This window comes from Ceratotherium simum, chromosome 14 (assembly GCF_057802395.1).
Source record: "Ceratotherium simum simum isolate JZ-2026a chromosome 14, ASM5780239v1, whole genome shotgun sequence".
Taxonomy (NCBI): domain Eukaryota; kingdom Metazoa; phylum Chordata; class Mammalia; order Perissodactyla; family Rhinocerotidae; genus Ceratotherium; species Ceratotherium simum.
Genome location: NC_141913.1, coordinates 64,608,453 through 64,630,399, shown reverse-complemented (window position 1 = coordinate 64,630,399; position 21,947 = coordinate 64,608,453). Strand labels below are relative to the sequence as shown.

Here is a 21,947-nt window from a genome sequence, read left to right as displayed (position 1 = left end):
CTAATCCTTAGGGAAGTGCAAGTCAAAAGCACAATAAGACATCACTTCACGCCCACCAGGATGCTATAATAAAAAAACAAGTGTAGGCAAAGACGTAGAGAAATCAAACCCCTCACATATTGCTGTTGGGAATATAAAATGGTCCAGCCACTTTTGAAAACAGTTTGGAAATTCCTCAAAATGTTAACCATACTCACCATATGATCCAGCCATTCCACTCATATATACCAAGAGAAATGAAAATTAAGTCAATACAAAAACTTGTATACAAATGTTCAAAGCAGCATTATTCACAATAGCGAAACAGTGCAGATGTCAAGTGGTGGATAAATAAGACGCAGTGTATCCATGCAATGGAGTATTAATCAGCAATATAAAGGAACTAAGTACTGATGCCTACTACAATGTGAACCATCCTTGAGAACATGACGTTGTCAGTCACAAAAGACAATGTTACATGCTATGTGTTTCCATCTATATGAAATGTCTAGAATAGGCAAATTATAGAGACAGAAAACAGATTAGTGGGTGCCAGAGACTGAAGGAGTGGGAGGGAAATGGGGGTAACTGCTAATGTATACAGAATTTCTTGGGGGTGATGAAAATTTTCTAAGATTGTAGTGTTGATTCCACAACTCTGAAAAACTACCTCGCTTTAATGGGTGAATCCTATACTACATAAATGACATCTCAACAAAGCTTTTTAACAAAAAGAGGTACCTGGAGATGGTATTAGTGATGGTTGCACAACCATGTGAATGTACTTAATACCACTGAACTATATGCTTAAGTATGGTTAAATGGGTAACTTTTACATATATTTTACGATAAAAAATGTTTTAAAATACTGGTTTCAATAAATTATTTTGGGGCATTTGAGTCTTATGCCTTAGCTTGGAGTACTCTTCCGTTAAAAACTGCTTTTGACAAGTAAAGCAACTGTTTGGAAAGCATGACTGCCAAAATGATTAATTTTAAGGACTTCGTGTGGGAGGGAACAAGACGAGCCCTTCCTCAGCGGTGACTTCCTCTCGGTCCAGCCCTTACTCCTGCCTCCCGGGGTCACGGTGGTCCTCTGTCCACCTCCCCGCCCCTCCTCTGCCCCGGGGTCACGGTGTCCTCTCTGTTTTAGCACCCCCCCCCCCCACGGTGGTCCTCTCCGGTCTGCCCCCCCCCCCCCCGGGGTCACGGTCGTCCTCAGGTCTAGCCCCCTCCCCTCTCCAGGGTCACAGTAGTCCTCTCTGCCCACCCCCCACCCCGGGGTCACGGTGTCCTCTCTGCCCACCCCCCACCCCGGGGTCACGGTGGTCCTCTCCAGTCTAGCTCTTCCGGGGTCACTGTGGTGCTCAGGTTTAGCCCTCCCCTCCACAAAGTCACCGTGGTTCTCTCTGTCCACACCTCCCCTCCTCCCAGAGTCACGGTGTCCTCTCCAGTCTAGCCCTCCCGGGGTCACGGTGGTCCTCAGGTCTAGCCCCCCCCCCGGGTCACAGTGGTCCTCTCTGTCCACCCCTCCCCCCCCCGGGGGTCACGGTATCCTCTCCACTCTAGCCCCACCACCCCGTGTCACAGTGGTTCTCTCTGTCCACCTCTCCCACCCCACCCCCGGTCACGGTAGTCCTCAGGTCTAGCCCCCCCCAGGGTCACACCGGTCCTTTCTGTCCACTCCCCCTCGAGGGGCACGGTGGTCCTCGGGTCTAGCCCCCCCGGGATCCCAGTGGTCCTCGGGTCAAGCACCACCCTGGGGTCACGGTGGTCCTCTCTGTCCACACCCCGGGGTGACGGTGGCGTCGCGGGCAGCTCGGTCCCTCTGACGCCCTGACTGCAGCGACAGCCGGTCCGGTAGAACCGCCCCTCCCGACCGTGGCAGCACCCCTCCCAAAGGCCACCCGTGCCGCCCACCCAGAGTCCGCCTCCCAGCGCCAACGCTCCGACTAGGGACGCGCACGCACTGCGCACACACGCACGCACGCACGCGTCAGCGCGCAAGCACACGCCGACGTGTGTCCACGCCCGGCGGAACCGCTGCCCCGGAGGTCCATGTGTTGGCGGAGGTGAGTGCGTGCGGGCGGGGCGGGGCGGGGTGGCCGGGGATCCCGGGAGGAGGGGCGCGGGGGCGAGGGGCTGGGGTGCGGCCCGGGGTCCCCTCGCCCTGGGATCCTGGCTGCGGGGCGGGCGGCGCGCCGGGCTGTGGTGTTCCCGTGGGGGCGTGGGCGAGTGGACGCAACGGCCCTGGGCCCCTTCCCGCGCTGGACTGACCTGGGCCCGTGGGGGTAGGGGCGGACCCGGGTCCGTGCGGCAGCCCTTGCACTGCAGTGGGACTGACCTGGGCCTGTGGGGGCGGGAGTGGGGGTGGACCCGGGCCCCTGCGGCAGCCGCCTCCTGTGGGAGAAGCCCCCGGCGAGGGGTCTGCGGTCGAGCTGGAAGGGCTGGGACATGGAGGCCCTCCCTCGCAGGTACCATCGGCCTCAGGATGTCGTACATGCTTCCGCACTTGCACAATGGCTGGCAGGTGGACCAGGCCATCCTTTCGGAGGAGGACCGAGTGGTCGTCATTCGGTTTGGACACGACTGGGACCCTACCTGTATGAAAATGGACGAGGTTCTCTACAGTATAGCCGAAAAGGTAACGCGGCCCCGCTGCTTCACGTGGCGTTCCGTTCTCGGCTGGGTCATTTCGGTGTGTGTAATTTATTTTACTTGGCTCGTTGGCAGTAGAATTTAAAAGTGAGATTAAAAAACTGCGTCTGTACTCATTTTTCATGGCTGACTTTCCAGTGTGCAACACGTTCACCAAATAAAGAGAAGCAGCAGGATTGATATACGGACAGAGTCTCTGAAATCGTGCGGAATAGCTGGTGTCTCTTTCTGGTAGAAGTTTCCATAGACTTTCAGATTTTAAAGAGGTTCGTGATCCCTCTCCCTAAACAAGTTAGTTCTTATTGGTAGGGCTTTTTTCAAAATTTACGTCATAGTGCTGTGCACAAAACAGATTTGCAGACTTTGGCAAGAGCTTGGAGTTTAAAAGGATTGTCCTTATTTTGGTATCACGGTTCATTTGTTGTATTTATAAAACAGAATGTTTATGTTAATAACATAGTATGTCCTATTCTTTTCTTTTGGTTCTTTTTTTCTTTACTCCACCATGTATTTTGTGCGTCACTTGGTTTATAGCTTAGAATGATTCAAATGCAGGAAACATCAGGAGAACACGGAATTGTGCTTTGTTAGAGCTGGTTTCCCTAGTTTTTAATATTAGTACACTGGGTTGTCTGTGGCCATTGTTTGCTGACAATGAAAGTGCAATTGCGGGGCACTCTTATATAACCGGGGCCTTAATTCTTCTCTATAAATGATTTCCCAGGGTGACTTGAAGATAGCTTTGATTTGAGCTTTTGCAAATGTAGCAATAGGGAAAAGGCAAATATATTAGTGTTAATAAAATATTTAACTTATTAACATTCCATAGATAATTTGAGAGATCAGTTGTTTTAATGAAGGGTAAAACTAATGGAAACCTTGAAGCTGTCTTTTCTTTCACAGGAATAGGAGATGCTGATATAGGTTGGGTTAAAGTAATGCCTTGGAGTAAATAGTAACAGCTGTAAGGATGTATTTTGTATTCAGGAAAGGACAAACATTGCTAATTTTTACTATCTCCGATTTGGTAGGTGAGGCAGAGCGAGGGGTGGTGGCAGTAGGGATGGTCCTTATATTTCAGTTGTCATGAGTGTCACTTGGAATGCTTGCTTCTCAGGTGCATCTCAGATTCTGATTCTCTAGGTCTGGGCTGAGGTCCAGAAATGGCGTTTTTAAGAAGCTCCCCTGGGGATTCTGATGTGACCTCTGTGGAGGTCGGGGTCAGAGCCACTCACCCTCCTCTCTCTCTTGGACCCCAGACGTTGAGGACCTTGCACAGCTGCCTGGGGAGCTCCGGGGAGCAGCAGTTCAGTCACACTGGGGTCCTCCCAGTCAGGGTTGGAGGTCGTGGGTGAGGTGGTGCCAGGGAGTTGTTTATGCATTACTTAGCTGTAGCGGTCAAGGGCAGGTGCTGCTGAATTCAGTGGAGAAGTGACCAAGAGCACTTTTCCAATAACCAAACTGTTGCTGTGTTGACTTTGAAATAACTTGGGGTGTGTGTTCTGGATTCTGCCTTGCAGGTGGCGGCATAAACACCAGGTGATGTCGAGATCCTGCTGGCCTCAGCACGAGGCTAGGATGCTAGAGACGTGAGGGTCGTGTGGCTCTTCATGTCTGAGCAAAACTCAGCAAGATGCTCTTAGCTAGGAGACAGTTTGTGTGTTAACGTAAGTTTTTAGGGGCTTTTACCAGAGTGCTTTTCTGATCCCTTTATGTGTAGACTGATCACTGTATCACTTGTAGATATGGTCTTTGGTATTGAACATATTGATAAGAACAGTTTAATTGGGCTCACTTTGAAAATTTTTTTGGTCTTTTAAGTTACTCTTTTTCTTTTGTCCAAAAATTTGGCTTTCTTTTTTTTGGGGAGGGGGGGGGGAGTGGTGAGGAAGATTTGTCCTGAGCCAATATCTGTTGCCAGTCGTCTTGTTTTTGCTGAGGAAGGTGGTCCTTGAGCTAACATCCGTGCCCATCTTCCTGTACTGTATATGTGGGACGCTGCCACAGCATGGCTTGATGAGCAGTGTGTAGGTCCGAGCCCAGGATTTGAACCTGCCAACCGTGGGTCACTGAGGTGGAGTGCGTGAACTTAACCACTTCACCACCCAGGCCTGCCCCTGGATTTCTATTTTAATAAAGTTTTAATGCTGTATTATAGTATGGTTACTGAAAATGCAAACTTCAAATGCTTTACAAGACTATTAATATTTTATTTTCTTGTTAGTATAAGGGGAAGATATGAGTTTATAATTCTGAAAGCCCTTGCTGGGGAAGCTCAACAGGAAATTTTGAAGTTTAAGGTTTTAGTATAAAGAACAATTTAACTCTCTATTTAAAAATCTCCCTCTGCAGAAATGGCAGATAATGGGGGATCTTCCTCATCTTGTTCCGAGCCCCGTTTGGATTTCCCAGCTGTTTTAAAGTGAGTAAACTTTCCAATGTGCAGGCTGGACTTGATTATACTGTTTCTCCTGGAATGTGGTGTGTTGACTTGGTGCTTGGACAGGGGCAGCCCCACCTTGGCTGGATTAGTTGTGAGCTGTATTGAAAACACTGAGATATGCTTAAAGATTTTAAAGATGTCTGGAGTTTGGTAGAGTGATAAGAACAAAGTTTCCTGTTTAGTAGCTGATTTTATGCACAGCTTCAGAGAGAGACTGTTTCAGGTAGCTTGAGCTGTCTTCCCATTTTGTAGGAACACAGTTTGTCACAGCTCCTGTTAGCTAAATCCCATGATGGGTAAGAGTAAATGGGTTGTTTAATTCTGTGTTAAAAAGCCCATACAAATAGAGTTTGAAATACGTAAAACCTCAGTGATATTGACTCATGATTGTACATTCTAATTAAATTGTATGTAAGGCCAAATATATTTATGGGACTTTTTAGGAGTGATTTTAGGGGATCATTTTCAAGCATCACATATAGTCAGTTGAAACAGTGGAACTTCGATGCTCAGTCAGATGAGGAATCTCATAGGAACCAACAGAATGCATGTATTTTTGTATTCACCATGGATTTGTGTCTCTGGATATAACAACCTTGTAGCTAGCAGCAAGCTATGAGGGACAGTATGAGCAGAGGTTAGGGGTGCAGACCGAGCTATATTCTGCCACTTACTGCCTATATGGTCTTAAATGGTTTGTCTCTGTGCCTCATTTTACTAATCTGTAAAAAGGGATAATAGTCCCTGACTCATAGGGTAGTTGTGAGAATTAAGTTAATATAAAAGGCTTTTAGAACATTTTCTGTCACATAGCAAGTAGTGTATTCAGTAATCATTAGCCAATATTATTATTACCCTTGTCTCTCTCACATCACAATATTTGCAAGTGTTATTGTGAGTAGAGAATCAGGGCACATAGTAGTTTTAGAAAAAAAGTTATGCAGTTTTTTGGTGGCTTTGAAATGAATTACCTAAAAATGTAAAAATTGACACTTCAGAAATATATAGTGCCAATTGACAGTCTAGAACATTTTTTTCTGGAATTTTGGATGGGTTCTTAGCTGGTGGAGGCGCTCCATACAAAAGGGTGGCATGGTGGTGGGCGTCCCGGCTGTCAGTCGTAGTGGTTTGCATGAGTTACTTTAACTTGGAGATGGATTTAGTGGCGTGCAAAGGACTGCTCAGCAGCTGAATCCCTGACTTGCTAAGAAAAAGAAAGTGTCTTTATGAAATATGCAGGCAACAGGGTCAGGAAGGGTGTCTACTGTTGCGAGCGAGCAAAAGAACGTGTGTGATACAGAGCAGCCTGATAAGAGAAATGAAATTGGTACATGTGGTTCTTGGTTTAAAAAAGTGCTAATCAATAGCCGGTTAAGATTATTACACATAGAGTAGGCAAAATGTTATTTTAGATGTAATAGACTTTTGCAAATAAGTTTAAAGTACCATTTAAGAAGGTAAGACTCCCATGGGTAAATGGGCAAAGAACTTGAAAAAGAGGAAATTCCACTGGTTAAGTACACTTCTAAGAAACACACGTTAAAACAGTGCACTGTCCTTTTTTGGATATATCAGAGATAAAAAGATGTTGAGTTATTGCGGTGTGGTGAGAGTCGATTTAACATTCATGGAGGAGTAAAACTGTTAACATCCTCTTGGGCAGCAGCTTGGCGTTGTGTGAAAAGCCTTAATAGTCACGCCTTACGCCTCTTCGGTAGGCAAACTTATGCTCCATGAGACCTCTGCTGTAATTTATAGCAAAATTGGAAACAACTACAATGTCTGGTGATAGGAGAACGTGGTAATGACCATAATCTCTGGTTTTTGAGGACTCGGGTCAGTTACAATGCGAGGTAGGAAACTGACCCTGTGTGGACCCCATGACAGCTCCCTGAGGCTAGCAAGTAATTTGTCCGGGCTCGGAAATGGAGAAGTTTGGGTTTTAAACTGGGAACATCCATGCCACTGAATGGAATATTATTTGGCCATTAAACATTATTTTCTAAGAGCTTTATTTAGTAACGTGGGGAAACATTTGTTATAATTTCAGCTGGAGAAAAGCAGAATGTATAGGATCTCCTCACAGGGAGCATGTGTGTCTGGGGAAGAGGAAGCAGTTTCCACTTTAAAACACTAAGATACTATTGGTTTATTTGATTCATATTTTTTTTAATTATATAACTTGTTTAAAAAATACTGGACTGGATACAAAGCAGTGGTTTTTCCATTCCATTTTATGTTTTCAAAATGAATGTTTTCAAAATGGAGGAAAGATAAGTAGACACCCTATCTTAATTTCATTTTTATATAAAAAATATACAGAGATTTTGTTAACTGCAGATTCGTTAACGGATGTGAAATGTTCCGGAGGAAAAGTTCAGACCATGTGGAAGGCATCACGACAGAATCCCTACAACCTACCTTAGGAGAAGCTTTGACAGATGGGAGCTTCTCCAGAGGAGAGAAGTGGGAGGGCTCAGGAGAGCAAGGCCGCCCGGCACTGTGTTGGCACAGGCTCATGGCCGCGTAGACTGGTGAACGACGTCCATGCTGGTGGTCCCTTCCTTCCCACAAGTGTTCCAGCTGCAGCAATTGAGAACCCCTGTCAGGGCACTGCCTCTGAAGGAGAAGATGGGTTAGAGCTCAGTATCATATCAGTAAGCCCATACTGTCCAAAAACACATTTTTAGTGACGATAATATGTTTCTTGAGTTTTGAAATAAAAGTTTATTGTTGAAGTTCATTCGTTGAGTAAATATTTAGTCGTGCCGTGTGTGTCAGGTACTCTGGGGACACCCCAGAAAAGACAGCAGATGTGGCTCCTCGCCTTGGAGGCTTCACATTTATCTGAAGCACCATAATGTAGTTTATGTAGAGAGGAAGGGAAAAAGTACTGTGGTGTCACTTGGTGGTTTATTTTACTTTGAATGAGCTACAGTTTTCTTATCATTGAGGGCAAAGGGAAATAAGGCCTTTGTTAAAGTTATCGAGCTATGAAAACCAGCATTTACAGTGTGAAAATCTTATGACATTGTTTAGTTGGGGTAGTTGAATGTCCTCATATGAAATAGATGAGATGTATTTTAGTCACTTTTAAGAGGATATGGTTTCTCATGTCAATTTCTGCTGTAACTTGGGAGATGTGGAGGTTCCAGGAACCAGAACCAGTTAGCTAAATCATTCACGTTGAATCTGAAAGGCGTCTTGGGCTTTCATTGGAGTGGCAATTTCTGCTTTAGGAGACAGGTCTGTGTGTGTGTTTGGTTATACTCTAATGTTAATATCTATCATTTTAAATCATAATGTCTTTGTTTTATTATGTGAGAAGTAATAGAAGAAAGTGTCTCTGCTTTCTAGTGAAATTTGGATGTCGGCAGAACCCTAAAAAACTAGGGGGGTGACTTTTGCCGAGATACAGTTGTGCAGCGGGTTGAGTGGTTGCTTTTCCCCCGTCACCTGAGTGGCCGTGGTGACCATGAAATTATTTCAACAGGTTATTTGAACATTTGGTGCTCAACTCACGTTCCTGCAACTCACTTCTTCTCTCCTTTGCACAGACGCCTTGCCTTCTTTCACTGGGAAGAGAGGGAAGTGGGGTGGCTGGGAGAGACGTCTTTTCCTCCCCTGCCTCAACACCTAAGTCCCTCAGCGGCTTCCCTCTCCTCATAGCCAAGCTCCTAGCAGGAGGTGTCCATACTTAACGCCTTCTGTTGGTCAGACCTCTGCATGGCTTCCGCCCTGTGCTGTCTTGCCCTGCCACTCGTGACCTTCCAGTAGCCAGAGTCACAGACGCCTCTCAGGCCTCACCTGACTTGACCCCTCTGTGGCACTTGACCCAGCTCTCTCCTTGGAGGAGTCCGTCCTCTCGTATTGTGAGTGTGCCTTTCCTGGTGTGCCTCTCCGGCCATCCCTTTCCTGCCCTGGGCTCTGCTGTGGGCTTCCGGCTGTCCACATCTTGGCTTGGTCACTGTTGGATGCGGACGGCAGTGGTGTCTGGTCACTCCGTGTAGGAACGTTTCTCTAGACGCTCCTTACTTTTCTCAGGTTGGTTTGTATAAAACTTAGCTCTTCAACTCTCCTTCCTTATAGGTAAATAACTGACCCCGGCCTCTTAAGCCTGCAGGGTCCCTGCCTGCGTTTCAGGCTCCCCTTCTCCCTTCTGAGCCACTGTTCCAGGTGCCACCTCTGCACTGGGCGTGTTCTTTCTTTTCTTTTTTTAAAGTATTTTATTTATTTATTTATTTATTTCCTGAGGAAGATTGGTCCTGAGCTAGCATCTGTACCAGTCTTCCTCTATTTTGTATGTGGGACACCACCACAGCATGGTGTGTAGGTCTGTGCCCACGATCCGAACCCATGAACCCTGGGCCGCCGAAGTGGAGCTTGTTAACTTAACCAGTGTGCCACTAGGCCAGCCCCTGGGCTTGTTCTTTCTTGCATCTGTGTCTTACACGTGCAGCTCTGAGCCTGACCAATTCCCCACCCTCCCAGGCCTCCTGCCCCCTCTGGGCAGGCTAATTCCTTCTCGACTTGGGTAGGAAATCTCATCCAGAGGTTGGGGTTGGAGCCAGACTTGGTGAGCCTCAGGTTTGCCGTTTGCGTCCCCTTGTGGCCTGGAGTCGCTTCACCTTCCGAGCCTTCACTTCATCACACACAGAGCATTAGTAATGTCTCTGTTTAGGGGTGTTGAAAGAAACAGGAGTGAGGAGTGCCTTGCGTGGAGTGGATTCTCGGGTGTTCACTGGACAGTCTGTGGACTGGGTGGAGTAGGAGCGTATTCAAGTCCTGTGGTGAGTGCACTTAACCTGGTTCTTTGCTTCTGTTAGGGTTCAGATGAGGAGGTAGCTGCCACGGACCAGACGGAACTGGAAGGCAGAAGGAGATAGATATTTGCAGCTTTAAGCAAGTTTCATTTATTCAGTTGTCTTGTGATTGTTAAATTTCAGTATTTATGTTACTTGATATTGTTCACATACACGAAAAAAGGATGATACAAACTTGTGATTCTACTTTTTTCTATAGTTCAAACTTACAACCCTGTTCGTTTGAGTTTTAGAATAATTGAATATTTACATGGTGATTCCATAAGTTCATATTTAATGTAATAATCGTTACTGGTATTTATTTTGTACATTTGTCACTGAGCGAGGCATTGAAGGGACAAAAGTGAGTCCAGGTGTGACCTGCTTTCCGGCTGCCTGTGACCGTGTATAGTCTTAACGTCTGTGGTGCAGTTTTTGTTTTGTTTTTAAATAAAACCAGAATGCAATTTGTGAGTTCACCATGAAAATAAAGCTGGTTCAATTGACCTGACCGACACATTCTTACTGTGGGCACCACAGGAAGCCAGAGTTTCAGAAACATGTTCTCAGGGCATGAGATCAGACCAAGACGAGTTCAGGTGATGTGGACATGCACGGACGCTGCCTTGAGGCTTTTGAAAACGGCCTGGGGACAGTGGGGACTGTGGTGGTGTCAGAGCACTCACACACAGCCAAGCGTGAGGCTTTTGTTACGGTTTCCTCCCTACCAAGGCCATGGGGCAAGAGGGGTCCTCGTTAAATGTGAACTTCCTTCCTTCCTTCCTCTTTGTGGTGGTGGTGGTGGTTTAAATTTCCATACTAAATATTTTTTAATGTTCTCAAACGTCGAGAGGAGAGTATAGTGAAGTCCTCCTTACCTGTCGCTCAGCTTCTACAGTCTTGTGCCATCTCACCCCTCAAGCATTTTTTATGCTGCGGTATTTAAAGGAAATCCCAGATACCATGTTATTTCATCTGTAAATTACAGTCAGATTTTTAGACTTAGTTGTATATGAAGAGGCTCGTGTATCTTGTATGAGTTTTCTGGGGCTGCGGTAACAAAGCACCACAAACTGGGTGGATTAAAACAACAGAAATTTATCATCTCACAATCTGGAGGCCAGAGTCCGAAATCAAGGTGTCAACAGGGCCGGGCTCCCGGTGAGACCTGTAGGGGAGAATCCCTCCTTGCTTCTTCCAGCTTCTGGTGTTGTCAGTGGTCTTTGGGGCTCCCTGTGTGGCCTATAGATGCATCCCTCCAGTCCTCTACGTTCACGTAGCTTCTCCCTGTGTGTCTGCCCTCACGTGGCCGTTTTCCTATGAGAACACTGTTCAGGTTGGATTAGGGGCCCGCCCAACTCCAGAGTGACCTCATCTTACCTTAATCAGTTACATCTGCAAGAACTCCATTTCCAAATAGGGACGCATTCTGAGTACTAAGGGTTAGGACTTCAGTATATCTTTTGGGGGATGGGGGAGACACAGTTCAACTCATAACATATAAATGGGTATAAGCTTTCTAGAAGGCACTGAGACAATATTTGTAAGGAGCCCGTAAAATGACACGACCTTTGTTCGAAGATTCTGTTTTAGGAACTTATCCTTAGGAAATAACGAAGTATGTACACGGATTAAGGGTAAGAATGTTCACAGGTGAATAATTGATATTAATGAAAAGTCTGAATTATTCATGAAAAATCAGAAAGGAAATAACAAAAATGGTGAAAAAATGGCATAGCCATTTGATGGACTATTATGTTGCCATAAAAATTGTGTTTTGGGAAAGTATATAAGAGAATGCTTGTTGTTAAAGCAGGATACAAAATATTGTAGTGTGATCACCATGTGACTGTATTTTGTTAACGCAGTATAGTCACACGTCGCTTAACAACGGGAGTACGTTCTGAGAAATTACTTTGTTGTTGTGTGAACATCACAGAGGATACTTACATAAACGTAGGTGGTATAGCCTGCTACCCACCCAGGCTCTATGGTAATAATCTCGGGACCACCATCATGTATGCAGTCCATGTTGACCGAAGCGTTGTTATGCAGTACATAACTGTATAAACAGATTTTTATATATATATATATATATTTATATACACACACATATATACCAAAAAAGGGGGAAAGAATATACTAAAACTATATTCTCAGCAATTAACTCTAGGTGCTGGGATTGGAGGTGATTTTATTTATAGTTTTCTGGGTTTTCTAAATCTTCTCTGATAAACTTGCGATTAAAAAAATTAAAGAAAATTTGTTGTATACAATATTATTTGGGGTACTAGTATATTAGTATTTGCAAGTTTTCAGACCTAAATAAGTGGAAGAAATAAATGTGAGGCTGAACTCTAAAGACATGTTTTAGAGCCGTTGTTTAATGCACTTAATTAAGTATTTGTAAAAGTTCAAATTTGGAAAAGTTCGTATAGATTATTACTAGGTTAGCATGAATAATATCTCTGTGGACATTTTCTACAGGATTCTCATAACTTGCTATTCTGAAAAATGGTAAAGTGAGGTGTAAGTGACCAGTTTAGGATCCTGATGGTGGTGTTATTTTCCTGTGTGTTAGCTCTACTGGGAAGAATGTTGGAGAGTTAGTTTGAAAATTGTCCTGTTATACACAGTTTCTTGATTTTGTTTTTTAGTGTGCTTTTACAGAATAAAAAATTGATTTATTATTTCACGTTTTTTTCCAATCTCCTTTTAGGTTAAAAATTTTGCAGTTATTTATCTTGTGGATATTACAGAAGTTCCTGACTTCAACAAAATGTATGAGTTATACGATCCGTGTACTGTCATGTTTTTCTTCAGGTATGTTCTCTTATCTTCAAGTCGTTAATGAAATTGAATGTTGTTGTTCTGGACATTTAATGTAATCAAGACATCTTCAGATTCTTCTATTTAGAAGGAGATCAGTTATGCAGCCCTATCACAACACAGTTTGTGTCTCCAGGCAATCACTCTGGTCTTCTCAATAATTTTCAAAGTAAAAATTCTAGTTTTAGCATTTACTCAGTAACAAATTACCCTTTTGAAATAACTTTGCCTAGAAACCTAGCTGAAGTGTAATTAAGTGGAAGACATTCTTATTGAAATTTAAGATACCTTTAAATAAATCTGTTGTGGGCCGGCCCCGTGGCTTAATGCTTAAGTGTGTGCGCTCCGCTGCTGGTGTCCCGGGTTCGGATCCTGGGAGCGCACCGACGCACCGCTTCTCCGGCCATGCTGAGGCCGCATCCCACATACAGCAACTAGAAGGATGTGCAGCTATGACATACAACTATGTACTGGGGCTTTGGGGGAAAAAATAAATAAGTAAAATAAATAAATAAATAAATAAATCTGTTGATAAAAATGTCTGTTTTAAAATAACTCCTTTTTAAAATGATATCAGTGACTTTATTTATCATCCTTCTGTGATAACCCAAGAGGAAAACCTGTATTTAGTGACTTTTCTTATAAATATAAGATTATTTAATCAGCTGAAAAATTCTGTTGTGGACCCTAGTCAGTCAGTTATTGGCATGAGGAATAGAATTTTCATAATTGCCTCCGATTAATGTGTGTCCATGACTTACGGACTTCGCATCAAAGGAAAAGGTGAGAAAGGTGTCTGATGTAGACAGCAGATACGGTTGATGGTACTTATGTAATAAAGTTACATCATGAGTAAAAAAGAAAAATTTCTGTTGTGGGGTTTACCTTGGAAAGAAATCACCGTTTGACGTTGTTTTTACTTGTCAGAATTTCTTACTGTTTATTGTTACCACAAAAATTGGTAAAGAGCAGTGTCAGCATTAGGCTGTACCCGAAAACTGAGCTCCCTCGTTGGTGAGGAAGGTCTGGGTGGACTGTGTAGGGTGTGTGTTAGCTTTGTATTCTGGGTAACAGATCAGCACAAACTTAGTGGCCGAAAACAGCACCATTTATGAGCTCGAGGTCCTGTGGGTCCAAGTCCAGGTGGGCGCAGGGCATTCTCTCTCACGGCCTCCCAAGACCACAGTCACCAGTTGGGATCTTATCTGGGCAGTCGGTCAGGGAAGAATCCACTTGGCTGAATCAGGTTCCTCGTGGTGGTGGGTCTGAGGTCTCTTGCCTTGCTGGCTGTCTGCTGGGGCCCTCCATCTTCGAAGCCCGCAACAGTGAGTTGAGTCCTTTTCACACAGTCTCTCCAATTTGCTGTTCTGCTTTTAGGGGGCTCTGTGATTGGATTAGACTTGCCCAAATAGTCCCAGATTATCTCCTTATTTTAAAGTCAGTTGATTTGTAACGTTAGAGACATCTGCAAAGTTCCCTTTGCAGTATAATGTAACAGATAATAGTCATGATGTCATATCACAGTCCTGTGGATTAGGGCAGAAAATCATGGGGTTGTTTTAGGATTTTGCATTCTGCCTTCTGGCTCCCAAGATTCACAATCCCTCATATGCAAAATCCTATGAATGAGGCTTCTTAGGGCAAGCTGTAAGCATAGCTCCTGGACACCACTCCTTATCTGTGGCCCCACCTCTCCCAGTAAGTAGTGTGGGACAGGCATCAGAAACGGATCCACGTGGGGGACAGGACGTGAGGAGGAAGGGGGCTCTGATGGAGGGCTGGATCATCCTCCTAGCCTGATGCCCCTCCTCTGGGAGTGCTCCACCCTGGTGTTCCTGGGTTTTTCATGAAAGGCATTTGCAGCTGGGTTGTTTTCCATGCTGCTTCCTGCCAGAAGCATTTTGGGGTTCCATCAGCTCCTTTCACTGCATCCTCTGTCCCTCAGCCCGAGCTGGCAGTGTTTCTGTCCTGGGCATCAGGGGGATGCCTTCTGCCTGGCCACGGCTTCCTGGGGGAGGATCCATGAGGCATACCTTTCCTTCTTATGACTGAGTATTCTGACCCTTAGGTCTTTCCTGAGTTTCAGGAGAAGGTCCCATGGCCTCTTCCTTCTCTCCATGGCACGCCTTCAGCAGCCATTTCTGGGTTTCAGCATCTTTTGCCATCTGGAGAGACTGAGAATTTCTTCTTTTTGTGCTAACCGTTCTTACACCAGTTTGTCTCTCTTCTCATTACTCTAAGCCGCAAGAAGAAACCAGACAGCATCTTCAAGTCTTTGCTTGGTTTTTCCTCAGCTAAATATCCAAGTTCATCACTGAGTTCCCACAGGACTCAGGACATGCTGTCGCTAGTATTCTGGCGCTGTGTAACAAAGACGTCCTCCATTCCCTACTTCCCTCCGAGCCCTCACCAGCAGTGTTCTTAAAGTCCACAGCTGTTTTATGCAATGTAGGCCTTTTCTATCATGCTCCTCAAAATGCCTCCAAAATCCTTCAGGTGGGAATCGTGAGGGCCATCTCCTGCTCTCTGGGGCCAACCTGAGAGGTGGGAGATGCTGTGATGGGGAAGGAGGTTGCAGAAGGAAGTTGGGATGGTGCTGTGGCAGATTGTGTATTTTGATGTTTTAGGACTTTTGCTGCACTCAGAAAAGGAGATGAAACCTCCTCCTACTGTGTCTGTGACCCAGAATTCTATGACAAGTAGTATCAGTACTTTAGTTAACTTATTCACTAAGTATATCTATGGAGTCCCACCAGGTTTTATGGTCTAGTGCTGTGACATTAAGTCCAATAAGGCAGGGTTCCTGCTGTCACAGTAAATTAGCAAAGGGAAATGGGGAGGTGCCAGAGGACAGGTATTTACAGAGACACAAATAGCGAATCAAATAGGGTGGTATGAGTGCCTAAAGGACAGCCAGAGTAAGTTCAGAACAAGCCACTTGCATGCCACCAGGGGCAGACCCATGGGCGAGGGCACAGAGGCACAACAGCATATCGTGTTTGGGGACCTGCAAGAATGTGAATGATTGACAAGGGACAGTCGGGAGAGGGTAGAAGGTGAGAGGAGAGAGCCGGGCAGCATCCAGATCCCCAGATTCCTGGGACAGTATGAAGACTTGGAAGGTTATCCTGGAAGGGAATGTTTGCAGCAGCGGAGTAACGTCACATTTGCCTTTTGGAAGTTCGCTGGTTGAAAGGAGGGCAAGCTGGAGACTCCAGGATGGGGGCTTTCTGTGGAATAGTGGGCTGAAGCCAAATGTGTGCTCTTGTGGAAGCGAAAAGCTGATAAAAATCGGTCTTCAACAAACCAGGGAAAATTAGTGCAGGTACAACAGGGTTAATGTCTTTATTTTATAAAGTGCGCATATAAACTCATTTTAAAAGTAGCCTCTTGAAAGATAAATTTGTAAAGAATCATCTGCTTCCCTAATCATAGAAATGCAAAATATCATATTCATTTCACAATTAGTAGGGCTTTTAATAAAATTTACACAGAAGTGCTCACAAGAGCACCATGACAAACCGTGACTTTGCTTTTTTCAGATAAATTAGTGCAACCCTCTGGAAAACAACTTGGCTTTCCAAGTGACTAAAACTGTGTCCTTTGACTCTTGGGTTACCCAGTTGGATATTGGTCCTAAGGAAATACAGACAGAGCTCGGTGGACAGTGCATTGTGGGTGGTTGGTTGGTTTGTTTTTAATAGTATTCGGGTCGTTTCCAGTCTTCTCCTCAATCATGGTGTATCCTCTTGATTGTGTGTGTCCTTGTCTTCAATGATGTTTAAAAAAGATTGTAACAGTGGGGAATGCAAGGTGTTTTTTTCATGGGATTCTTTTTTAGAGGACTTTTGAGGGCATTGACCCCTTTGCTCTTGGCAGGAACAAGCACATCATGATTGACCTGGGCACTGGTAACAACAACAAGATCAACTGGGCCATGGAGGACAAGCAGGAGATGATTGACATCATCGAGACCGTGTACCGAGGCGCCCGGAAAGGGCGTGGCCTGGTCGTGTCTCCAAAGGACTATTCCACCAAGTACAGATACTGAGCTCTCGTCCTTGTCTTGCTGCTGTGTGTGAATGTCATGGAGTCATTTTCATGTGGACATATTTTAAACGCTGTAAGGCCTTTGAGAAAGTGTTTGGGAAGGTACACGAAGCTCAGGGAGCTGGAGGGTCTTTGCAGGGAGAGGGTGCAGCCTCAGCTTTCGTTCTGCCTGGCCGTTGCCTTTTACATTAGCAAATATCTGTCAATATCTGGCTTAGGTCAATAAAATACCTGGTGATGGGAGCAGTCATACTGGTTTATTTCTTAAGTAACTTGATGTATAGATTACTGATTTTGGTCGTCAAAACTTCTCCTCTTGAGCCAGTGGCCTAGTGGTTAAAGTTCCACGCCCTCCACTTCGGCAGCCTGGGTTCAGTTCCCAGGTGTGGAACCACGCCACTCATCTGTCAGTAGCCATGCTGTGGCGTCAGTTCACATAGAAGCACTAGAAGGACTTACATTTAGAATATACAACTATATACTGGGGCTTTGGGGAGGAAAACAAAAGAGAGAAGAAGATTGGCAACAGATGTTAGCTCAGGGCAAATCTTTCCCTGCCAAAAAAAAACACAACTTCTCATGTTTACCACCGGAGTGAAGTATGAAGTTGAGGTCTGTGTCCTGTGGGCTGCAGTGTCCTGCACGCTGGGCAGTGGAATCGGAGTTTCTTGGGGCTGCTGTACAAAGTCCCATAGACTGGAGGGAGGCCGAGAGTCAGGGAGAATCTGTCCCTACCCTGACACGGCCTTCTCCCTGTGTGCGCCTCTGCGTTCACGTTTCCCTTTCTTGTGAGAACACCAGTCATTGGAGAAGGGCCACCCTGCTGCAGCATGACCTCATCTTAACTGATTAATCTGCAACAGCCCCGTCTCCAAATAAGGTAACATTTGGAGGTCCTGGGCGTTAGGACTCCCAACATAGGAGTTTTCAGGGGGCATAAGTCAACCCACAACAGAATCCAAAGGCTTGAGTTCAGAAAGAAGACATACTTAAAAAAGTATTTTTTATTCTTCCAGTTATAAAAACTGTGTAGTAAAATAATGATTTTTGGAGCCTTCCTTTTAATTATGAGGAGTAAGAGCTGTTATTCCTCCTGAGATCGTATCTAATGTACTAAAACTATCTTTTCTGCGGAGTCTGTAGACACCACGTCCCCGCAGTCCGTGTAGCTCGACAGTCTCCTTACACAGGCCTGTGTTTCTCTTCCACATTTCCTGTCCCAGCAGCATGTTGAGGGTGTTTGGGGTCTTCTGGCACTTCTCATCGCAGACTGAAATGCAAGTAAGTGTGAGCATGGAGGCGGCACAGGGGGTGTGGGGACACACCCTGCAGCCCCCATCTGGCTTCACAGCAGCCTCTGCCGCTTACTGAGGACCTCGACAGGTGGCCTCCCGGAGCTGCGTTTTCTGTCGTGTGGTGGCGTGGCAGTGTCTGCTGTCTGACACAGGGCTGGTGGGCCCACAGTGGGGTCAGACGGACTGACTGTTGCTGAAACATGGGTGCCTACCAAAGATGAAGCCACCAGACGGGGGCTGTGCCATTACACAGATTTAAAATGCAAATCTGCAGTTCAGTCTCTCCAGTTCCCACTTACAAAATAGGGAGTATAATACCGTGTAGTGAAAAAAGTCAGTGTGACCCCAAGCACCTGGCATATAGTACACATCAATATTTATGACATTTCTCCAAGAAATAGCCAGTAATCCCATGAGAGGATGCTCCCATCGTGAGTCACCAAGGAAATGCGAATCAAAACCAGGAGATGCCAGGGATGGCTCAGTGACGCAGCGGTTAAGTGCTCGCGCTCCCCTTTGGCAGCCCAGGGTTCACGGGTTTGGATCACGGGTGTGCACCAACACACTGCTTGTGAAACCATGCTCTGGCGGCGTCTCAGGTAAAGTAGAGGAAGATGGGCACAGATGTTAGCCCAGGGCCAGTCTTCCTCAGCAAAAAGAGGAGGATTGCCGTCGGATGTTAGCTCAGGGCTAGTCCTCACACACACAAAAAACAGGAGATGCTGCTTCACACCCACTAGGATGGGTGTGAATAGATTCAGAAGGTCAGATTATTACTAGTGTTGGCAAGGATATGGAGAAATTGGAAGTCTCACACACTGCTGGTGGGAAGGTAAAGTGGGCAGCCACTTTGGAGAACAGTTTGGCATTTCCTCGAAAACAAATACCGTTTGACCCAGCAGTGTCACTCCTAGGTCTACACCCAAGAGAACTGAACATGTGTCTCTACACAGAAACTTGGACTTGAACATTTATGGTAGCAGTATTCATAATAGCCATAGTTGGGAAACAAATGTCCATCAGCGGAATGAATACACAAAATGTGGTCCACCCATGTGATGGAATACTGTCTGGTCCTAAAAAGCCGTGAAGTAACTTCTGTAGGCTACAATGTGGATGAATTGTGAAAACATGAGGGTAAGCGAAAGGAGCCAGTCACTACCCCTCCCACGATTCCATTTACCTAAAATGTCCAGAATAGGCAAAATGTCCATAGAGACAGATAGTAGATTAATGGTTGCTTAAGATGTGGGGATGGGAGAATAGGGAGGTGATAGCTGTTGGGTACGAGGTTTCTTCTTCAGGTGATGAAAATGTTCTAAAATTGTGGTGATCAGTGTACTTATCTGTGAATGTACCAAAAACCATTGAATTGTATGGCATATGAATTATATCTTAAGCTTTATTAGGTGTTAACAAAAAAATAAGCAAAAAAAAATTACACTACACATTTGTAAATTTACTGTGTATTTATTGTAAGTTTGGTGTATTTTTAAGTTGTAATACAAGTTCATTCACATTTGACTTTAGTAATTATCTTTTTGCTGGTGCTTTTTGGCTACGATGTAGTTGAATTTATAACAATTTAGTGTCTTCAATCCAAGTTTATCTTACTGTTAGGTACCTACTGTCTACCTCGCCCTGAACTAAGTGATTCACAGTCCATTTTCTCAAGTCTTTCTAGCCACTTGTCAGGTAGATGTTTGCAGAGGAGGAAACTAAAGTTTAGATTGCTCAAAGTTACAACTAGTTGCAGAGGACATTAATTCAAAACCTAGGTCTGCATGGCTCCCAAACCTTGCCTCATTGCTGTACCATGTTGTTTTAATCAAGTTGAAATTAACTGATGGAGATAGTATGTGGACGCTCCTGGTTCTCTGAGTGTTTGATTTCTGTCTCCCATCCATCCCAGGATGGCTTTTAGGCAAAGTCTAGAAATTAGTCACGGAAACTGACACAGAGGAACAAGCCTAGGAGGTACAGAATATATTCAGGAATATTGTAAGTAATCAAATGCCCTAGAGAAACTGACATACAGGAGATATGCAAGAATACTTGTCGCAGTATTATTTGGAAACAATGTTAGTCACATGGAAAATAGATAATGCAAAGGACTATCACACAGCAGTTAGCGACTGGATGAGAGGAGAGCCACACGAATCAATGTAGATGAATCTCAAACTACTGAATGGACAAGCAAGGTGTGGAAGGATGCTGTGGTCTCAGGCCATCTACATGTAGTTTTAAGACATTCAAAGCAAACATCTGAAACATTAAAACCCCTAGTATCCTTGTGTGTTTGCAGTAGACTGTTCTGAGGGCTCCCTGGGGTAGACTGCCTTCTGACTGTGCTGAGCCCACAGAGAGAAGAGAGGAGCTCAGTGCAGAGTCAAAGAATCTGCCATCTACAAGTAGCCCCAAAAGCGCGTTGCTGATGTTTCCAGAACCACACCCAAAGTGTGGTTTCTCAGTTAAAATGCAGGATGTATTCATGGCCTCACCAGGTTTCTTATCTGAAAGTTCAGGTGCTAACTGGGAAAGTTTGAGGTCTTGAAAATCATCAGAGTGGGGACCATAGAGAGGACTTGTCTTATGTGGGAGCCATTTTGGATGCCTTCCCTACATCATTTTTATTAATGGCTTTTGATTTTATTTATTTTTTCCCCCCAAAGCCCCAGTGGATAGTTGTATGTCATAACTGCACATCCTTCTAGTTGCTGTATGTGGGACACAGCCTCAGCATGGCCGGAGAAGCAGTGCGTGGGTGCGCGCCTGGGATCCAAACCCGGGCCGCAAGCAGCAGGGCGCAAGCACTTAACCGCTAAGCCACGGGGCCGGCCCAATTAATGGCTTTTGAAATGCATCTGATCCTAGCATTCTTTTGTGGCATCTTTACATTGATCATCGAAAGCTCTACAAAGAGCACCTCCAGCGTCCTAATGAGATCCCTGCTGCCTTGATGCTCTGTCACACTCGTCTCCCCAGTCACTACTCAGCCCAAGTCCTCCCTCTGGCCTTTGGTTTTCTTGGTCAATAAAGTGGTCAAGCTCTCACACATCTCCTTGGACAAAAAGCATCATAAAAAGATTGCAAAGTATTTTGACACTCCTGAAACTCATTCATTCAAAAAAATGTTTGAGTAGCTCTGGGTCCCAGAGATGGTGCCAGTTTTGGGCACACAATGGTGAGTAAGGTCAATCTGGTTCTGCCTTGTGGAGAAGACAATCACGCCATCACATAAAAGTAAAGTTACAACTGTCGTAGCCAACAGGCGGAGCCCTGGGAGGTCACACAGAAAGCAGAGCTGACCCAGAGTGGCCGACGGGTGGAGCCCCGCGAGATCACACAGGAAGCTGATCTGACCCAGAGTGGCCGACGGGTGGAGCCCTGAGAGATCACACTGGAAGCAGATCTGACCCAGAGTGGCGGACGGGTGGAGCCCCGCCAGGTCGCACAGGAAGTAGAGCTGACCCAAACGGGCTCAGGGAAAGTGTCTCAGGAAATTCAAGCTGAGATGTAAAGAGAGCTAACTGCGTGGGTAGGGGGATCCGATGCCCTGTCAGGGGAGGGAGCTGGGTCTTTCTGAGGACTGGGGAGTGTGGTGCAGTGGTGGGATGGGCTGCAGAGGAAGCCAGGCAGGGGTGGGCAGCCATGGGAGGCTTTGCCTTGGGAAGGAGAAGTAACATGATAGAATTTTAGTTCTGAAAAGATCTTTCTGGCCCCAGCTTGGAGGAGCTAAGAGGAGATTTGGGGAGACAGTAAAAGTCTATGGTGATTGATCATGCAAAAGACCATGGTTGTAAAGAAAAGTAGATAAATGTGAGAATTTAGAACTTCAGACAATTGCACCCAGAACTTCTGCCTCACAGAGTCAACCCTTATGATTAAGCT

At 45.4% G+C, this 21,947-nt stretch overlaps 1 protein-coding gene across 4 annotated transcripts; it reads left to right on the top strand.

The window, feature by feature from the left end:
- The first annotated feature begins 1,941 nt into the window (after positions 1–1,941).
- On the top strand, positions 1,942–21,634 carry TXNL4A (thioredoxin like 4A). 4 transcript variants are annotated; one of them, XM_087439387.1, is made up of 5 exons: positions 2,666–2,903; positions 4,158–4,304; positions 4,990–5,059; positions 12,602–12,705; positions 16,591–17,011. In XM_087439387.1, the coding sequence occupies exons 4-5, from the start codon at positions 12,662–12,664 to the stop codon at positions 16,760–16,762; spliced, it is 216 nt and encodes a 71-aa protein (XP_087295513.1). In that variant the 5' UTR covers positions 2,666–2,903; positions 4,158–4,304; positions 4,990–5,059; positions 12,602–12,661; the 3' UTR covers positions 16,763–17,011. The 4 variants fall into 4 exon arrangements, with proteins under 4 accessions (XP_087295512.1, XP_004422712.1, XP_087295511.1 ...); XM_087439386.1 differs by lacking the exons at positions 2,666–2,903; positions 4,158–4,304; positions 4,990–5,059; positions 16,591–17,011 and adding exons at positions 1,942–2,051; positions 2,454–2,623; positions 21,321–21,634; XM_004422655.3 differs by lacking the exons at positions 2,666–2,903; positions 4,158–4,304; positions 4,990–5,059 and adding exons at positions 1,946–2,051; positions 2,454–2,623.
- The last annotated feature ends 313 nt before the right edge of the window (positions 21,635–21,947 follow it).

Bases quoted from the DNA above. Each gene is read 5' to 3' on its own strand.
- TXNL4A (XM_004422655.3), top strand. From the start codon at position 2,471: ATGTCGTACATGCTTCCGCACTTGCACAATGGCTGGCAGGTGGACCAG. The intron at 2,624-12,601 runs GTAACGCGGCCC...ATCTCCTTTTAG, and splicing joins TCTACAGTATAGCCGAAAAG to GTTAAAAATTTTGCAGTTAT. The intron at 12,706-16,590 runs GTATGTTCTCTT...TGCTCTTGGCAG, and splicing joins ACTGTCATGTTTTTCTTCAG to GAACAAGCACATCATGATTG.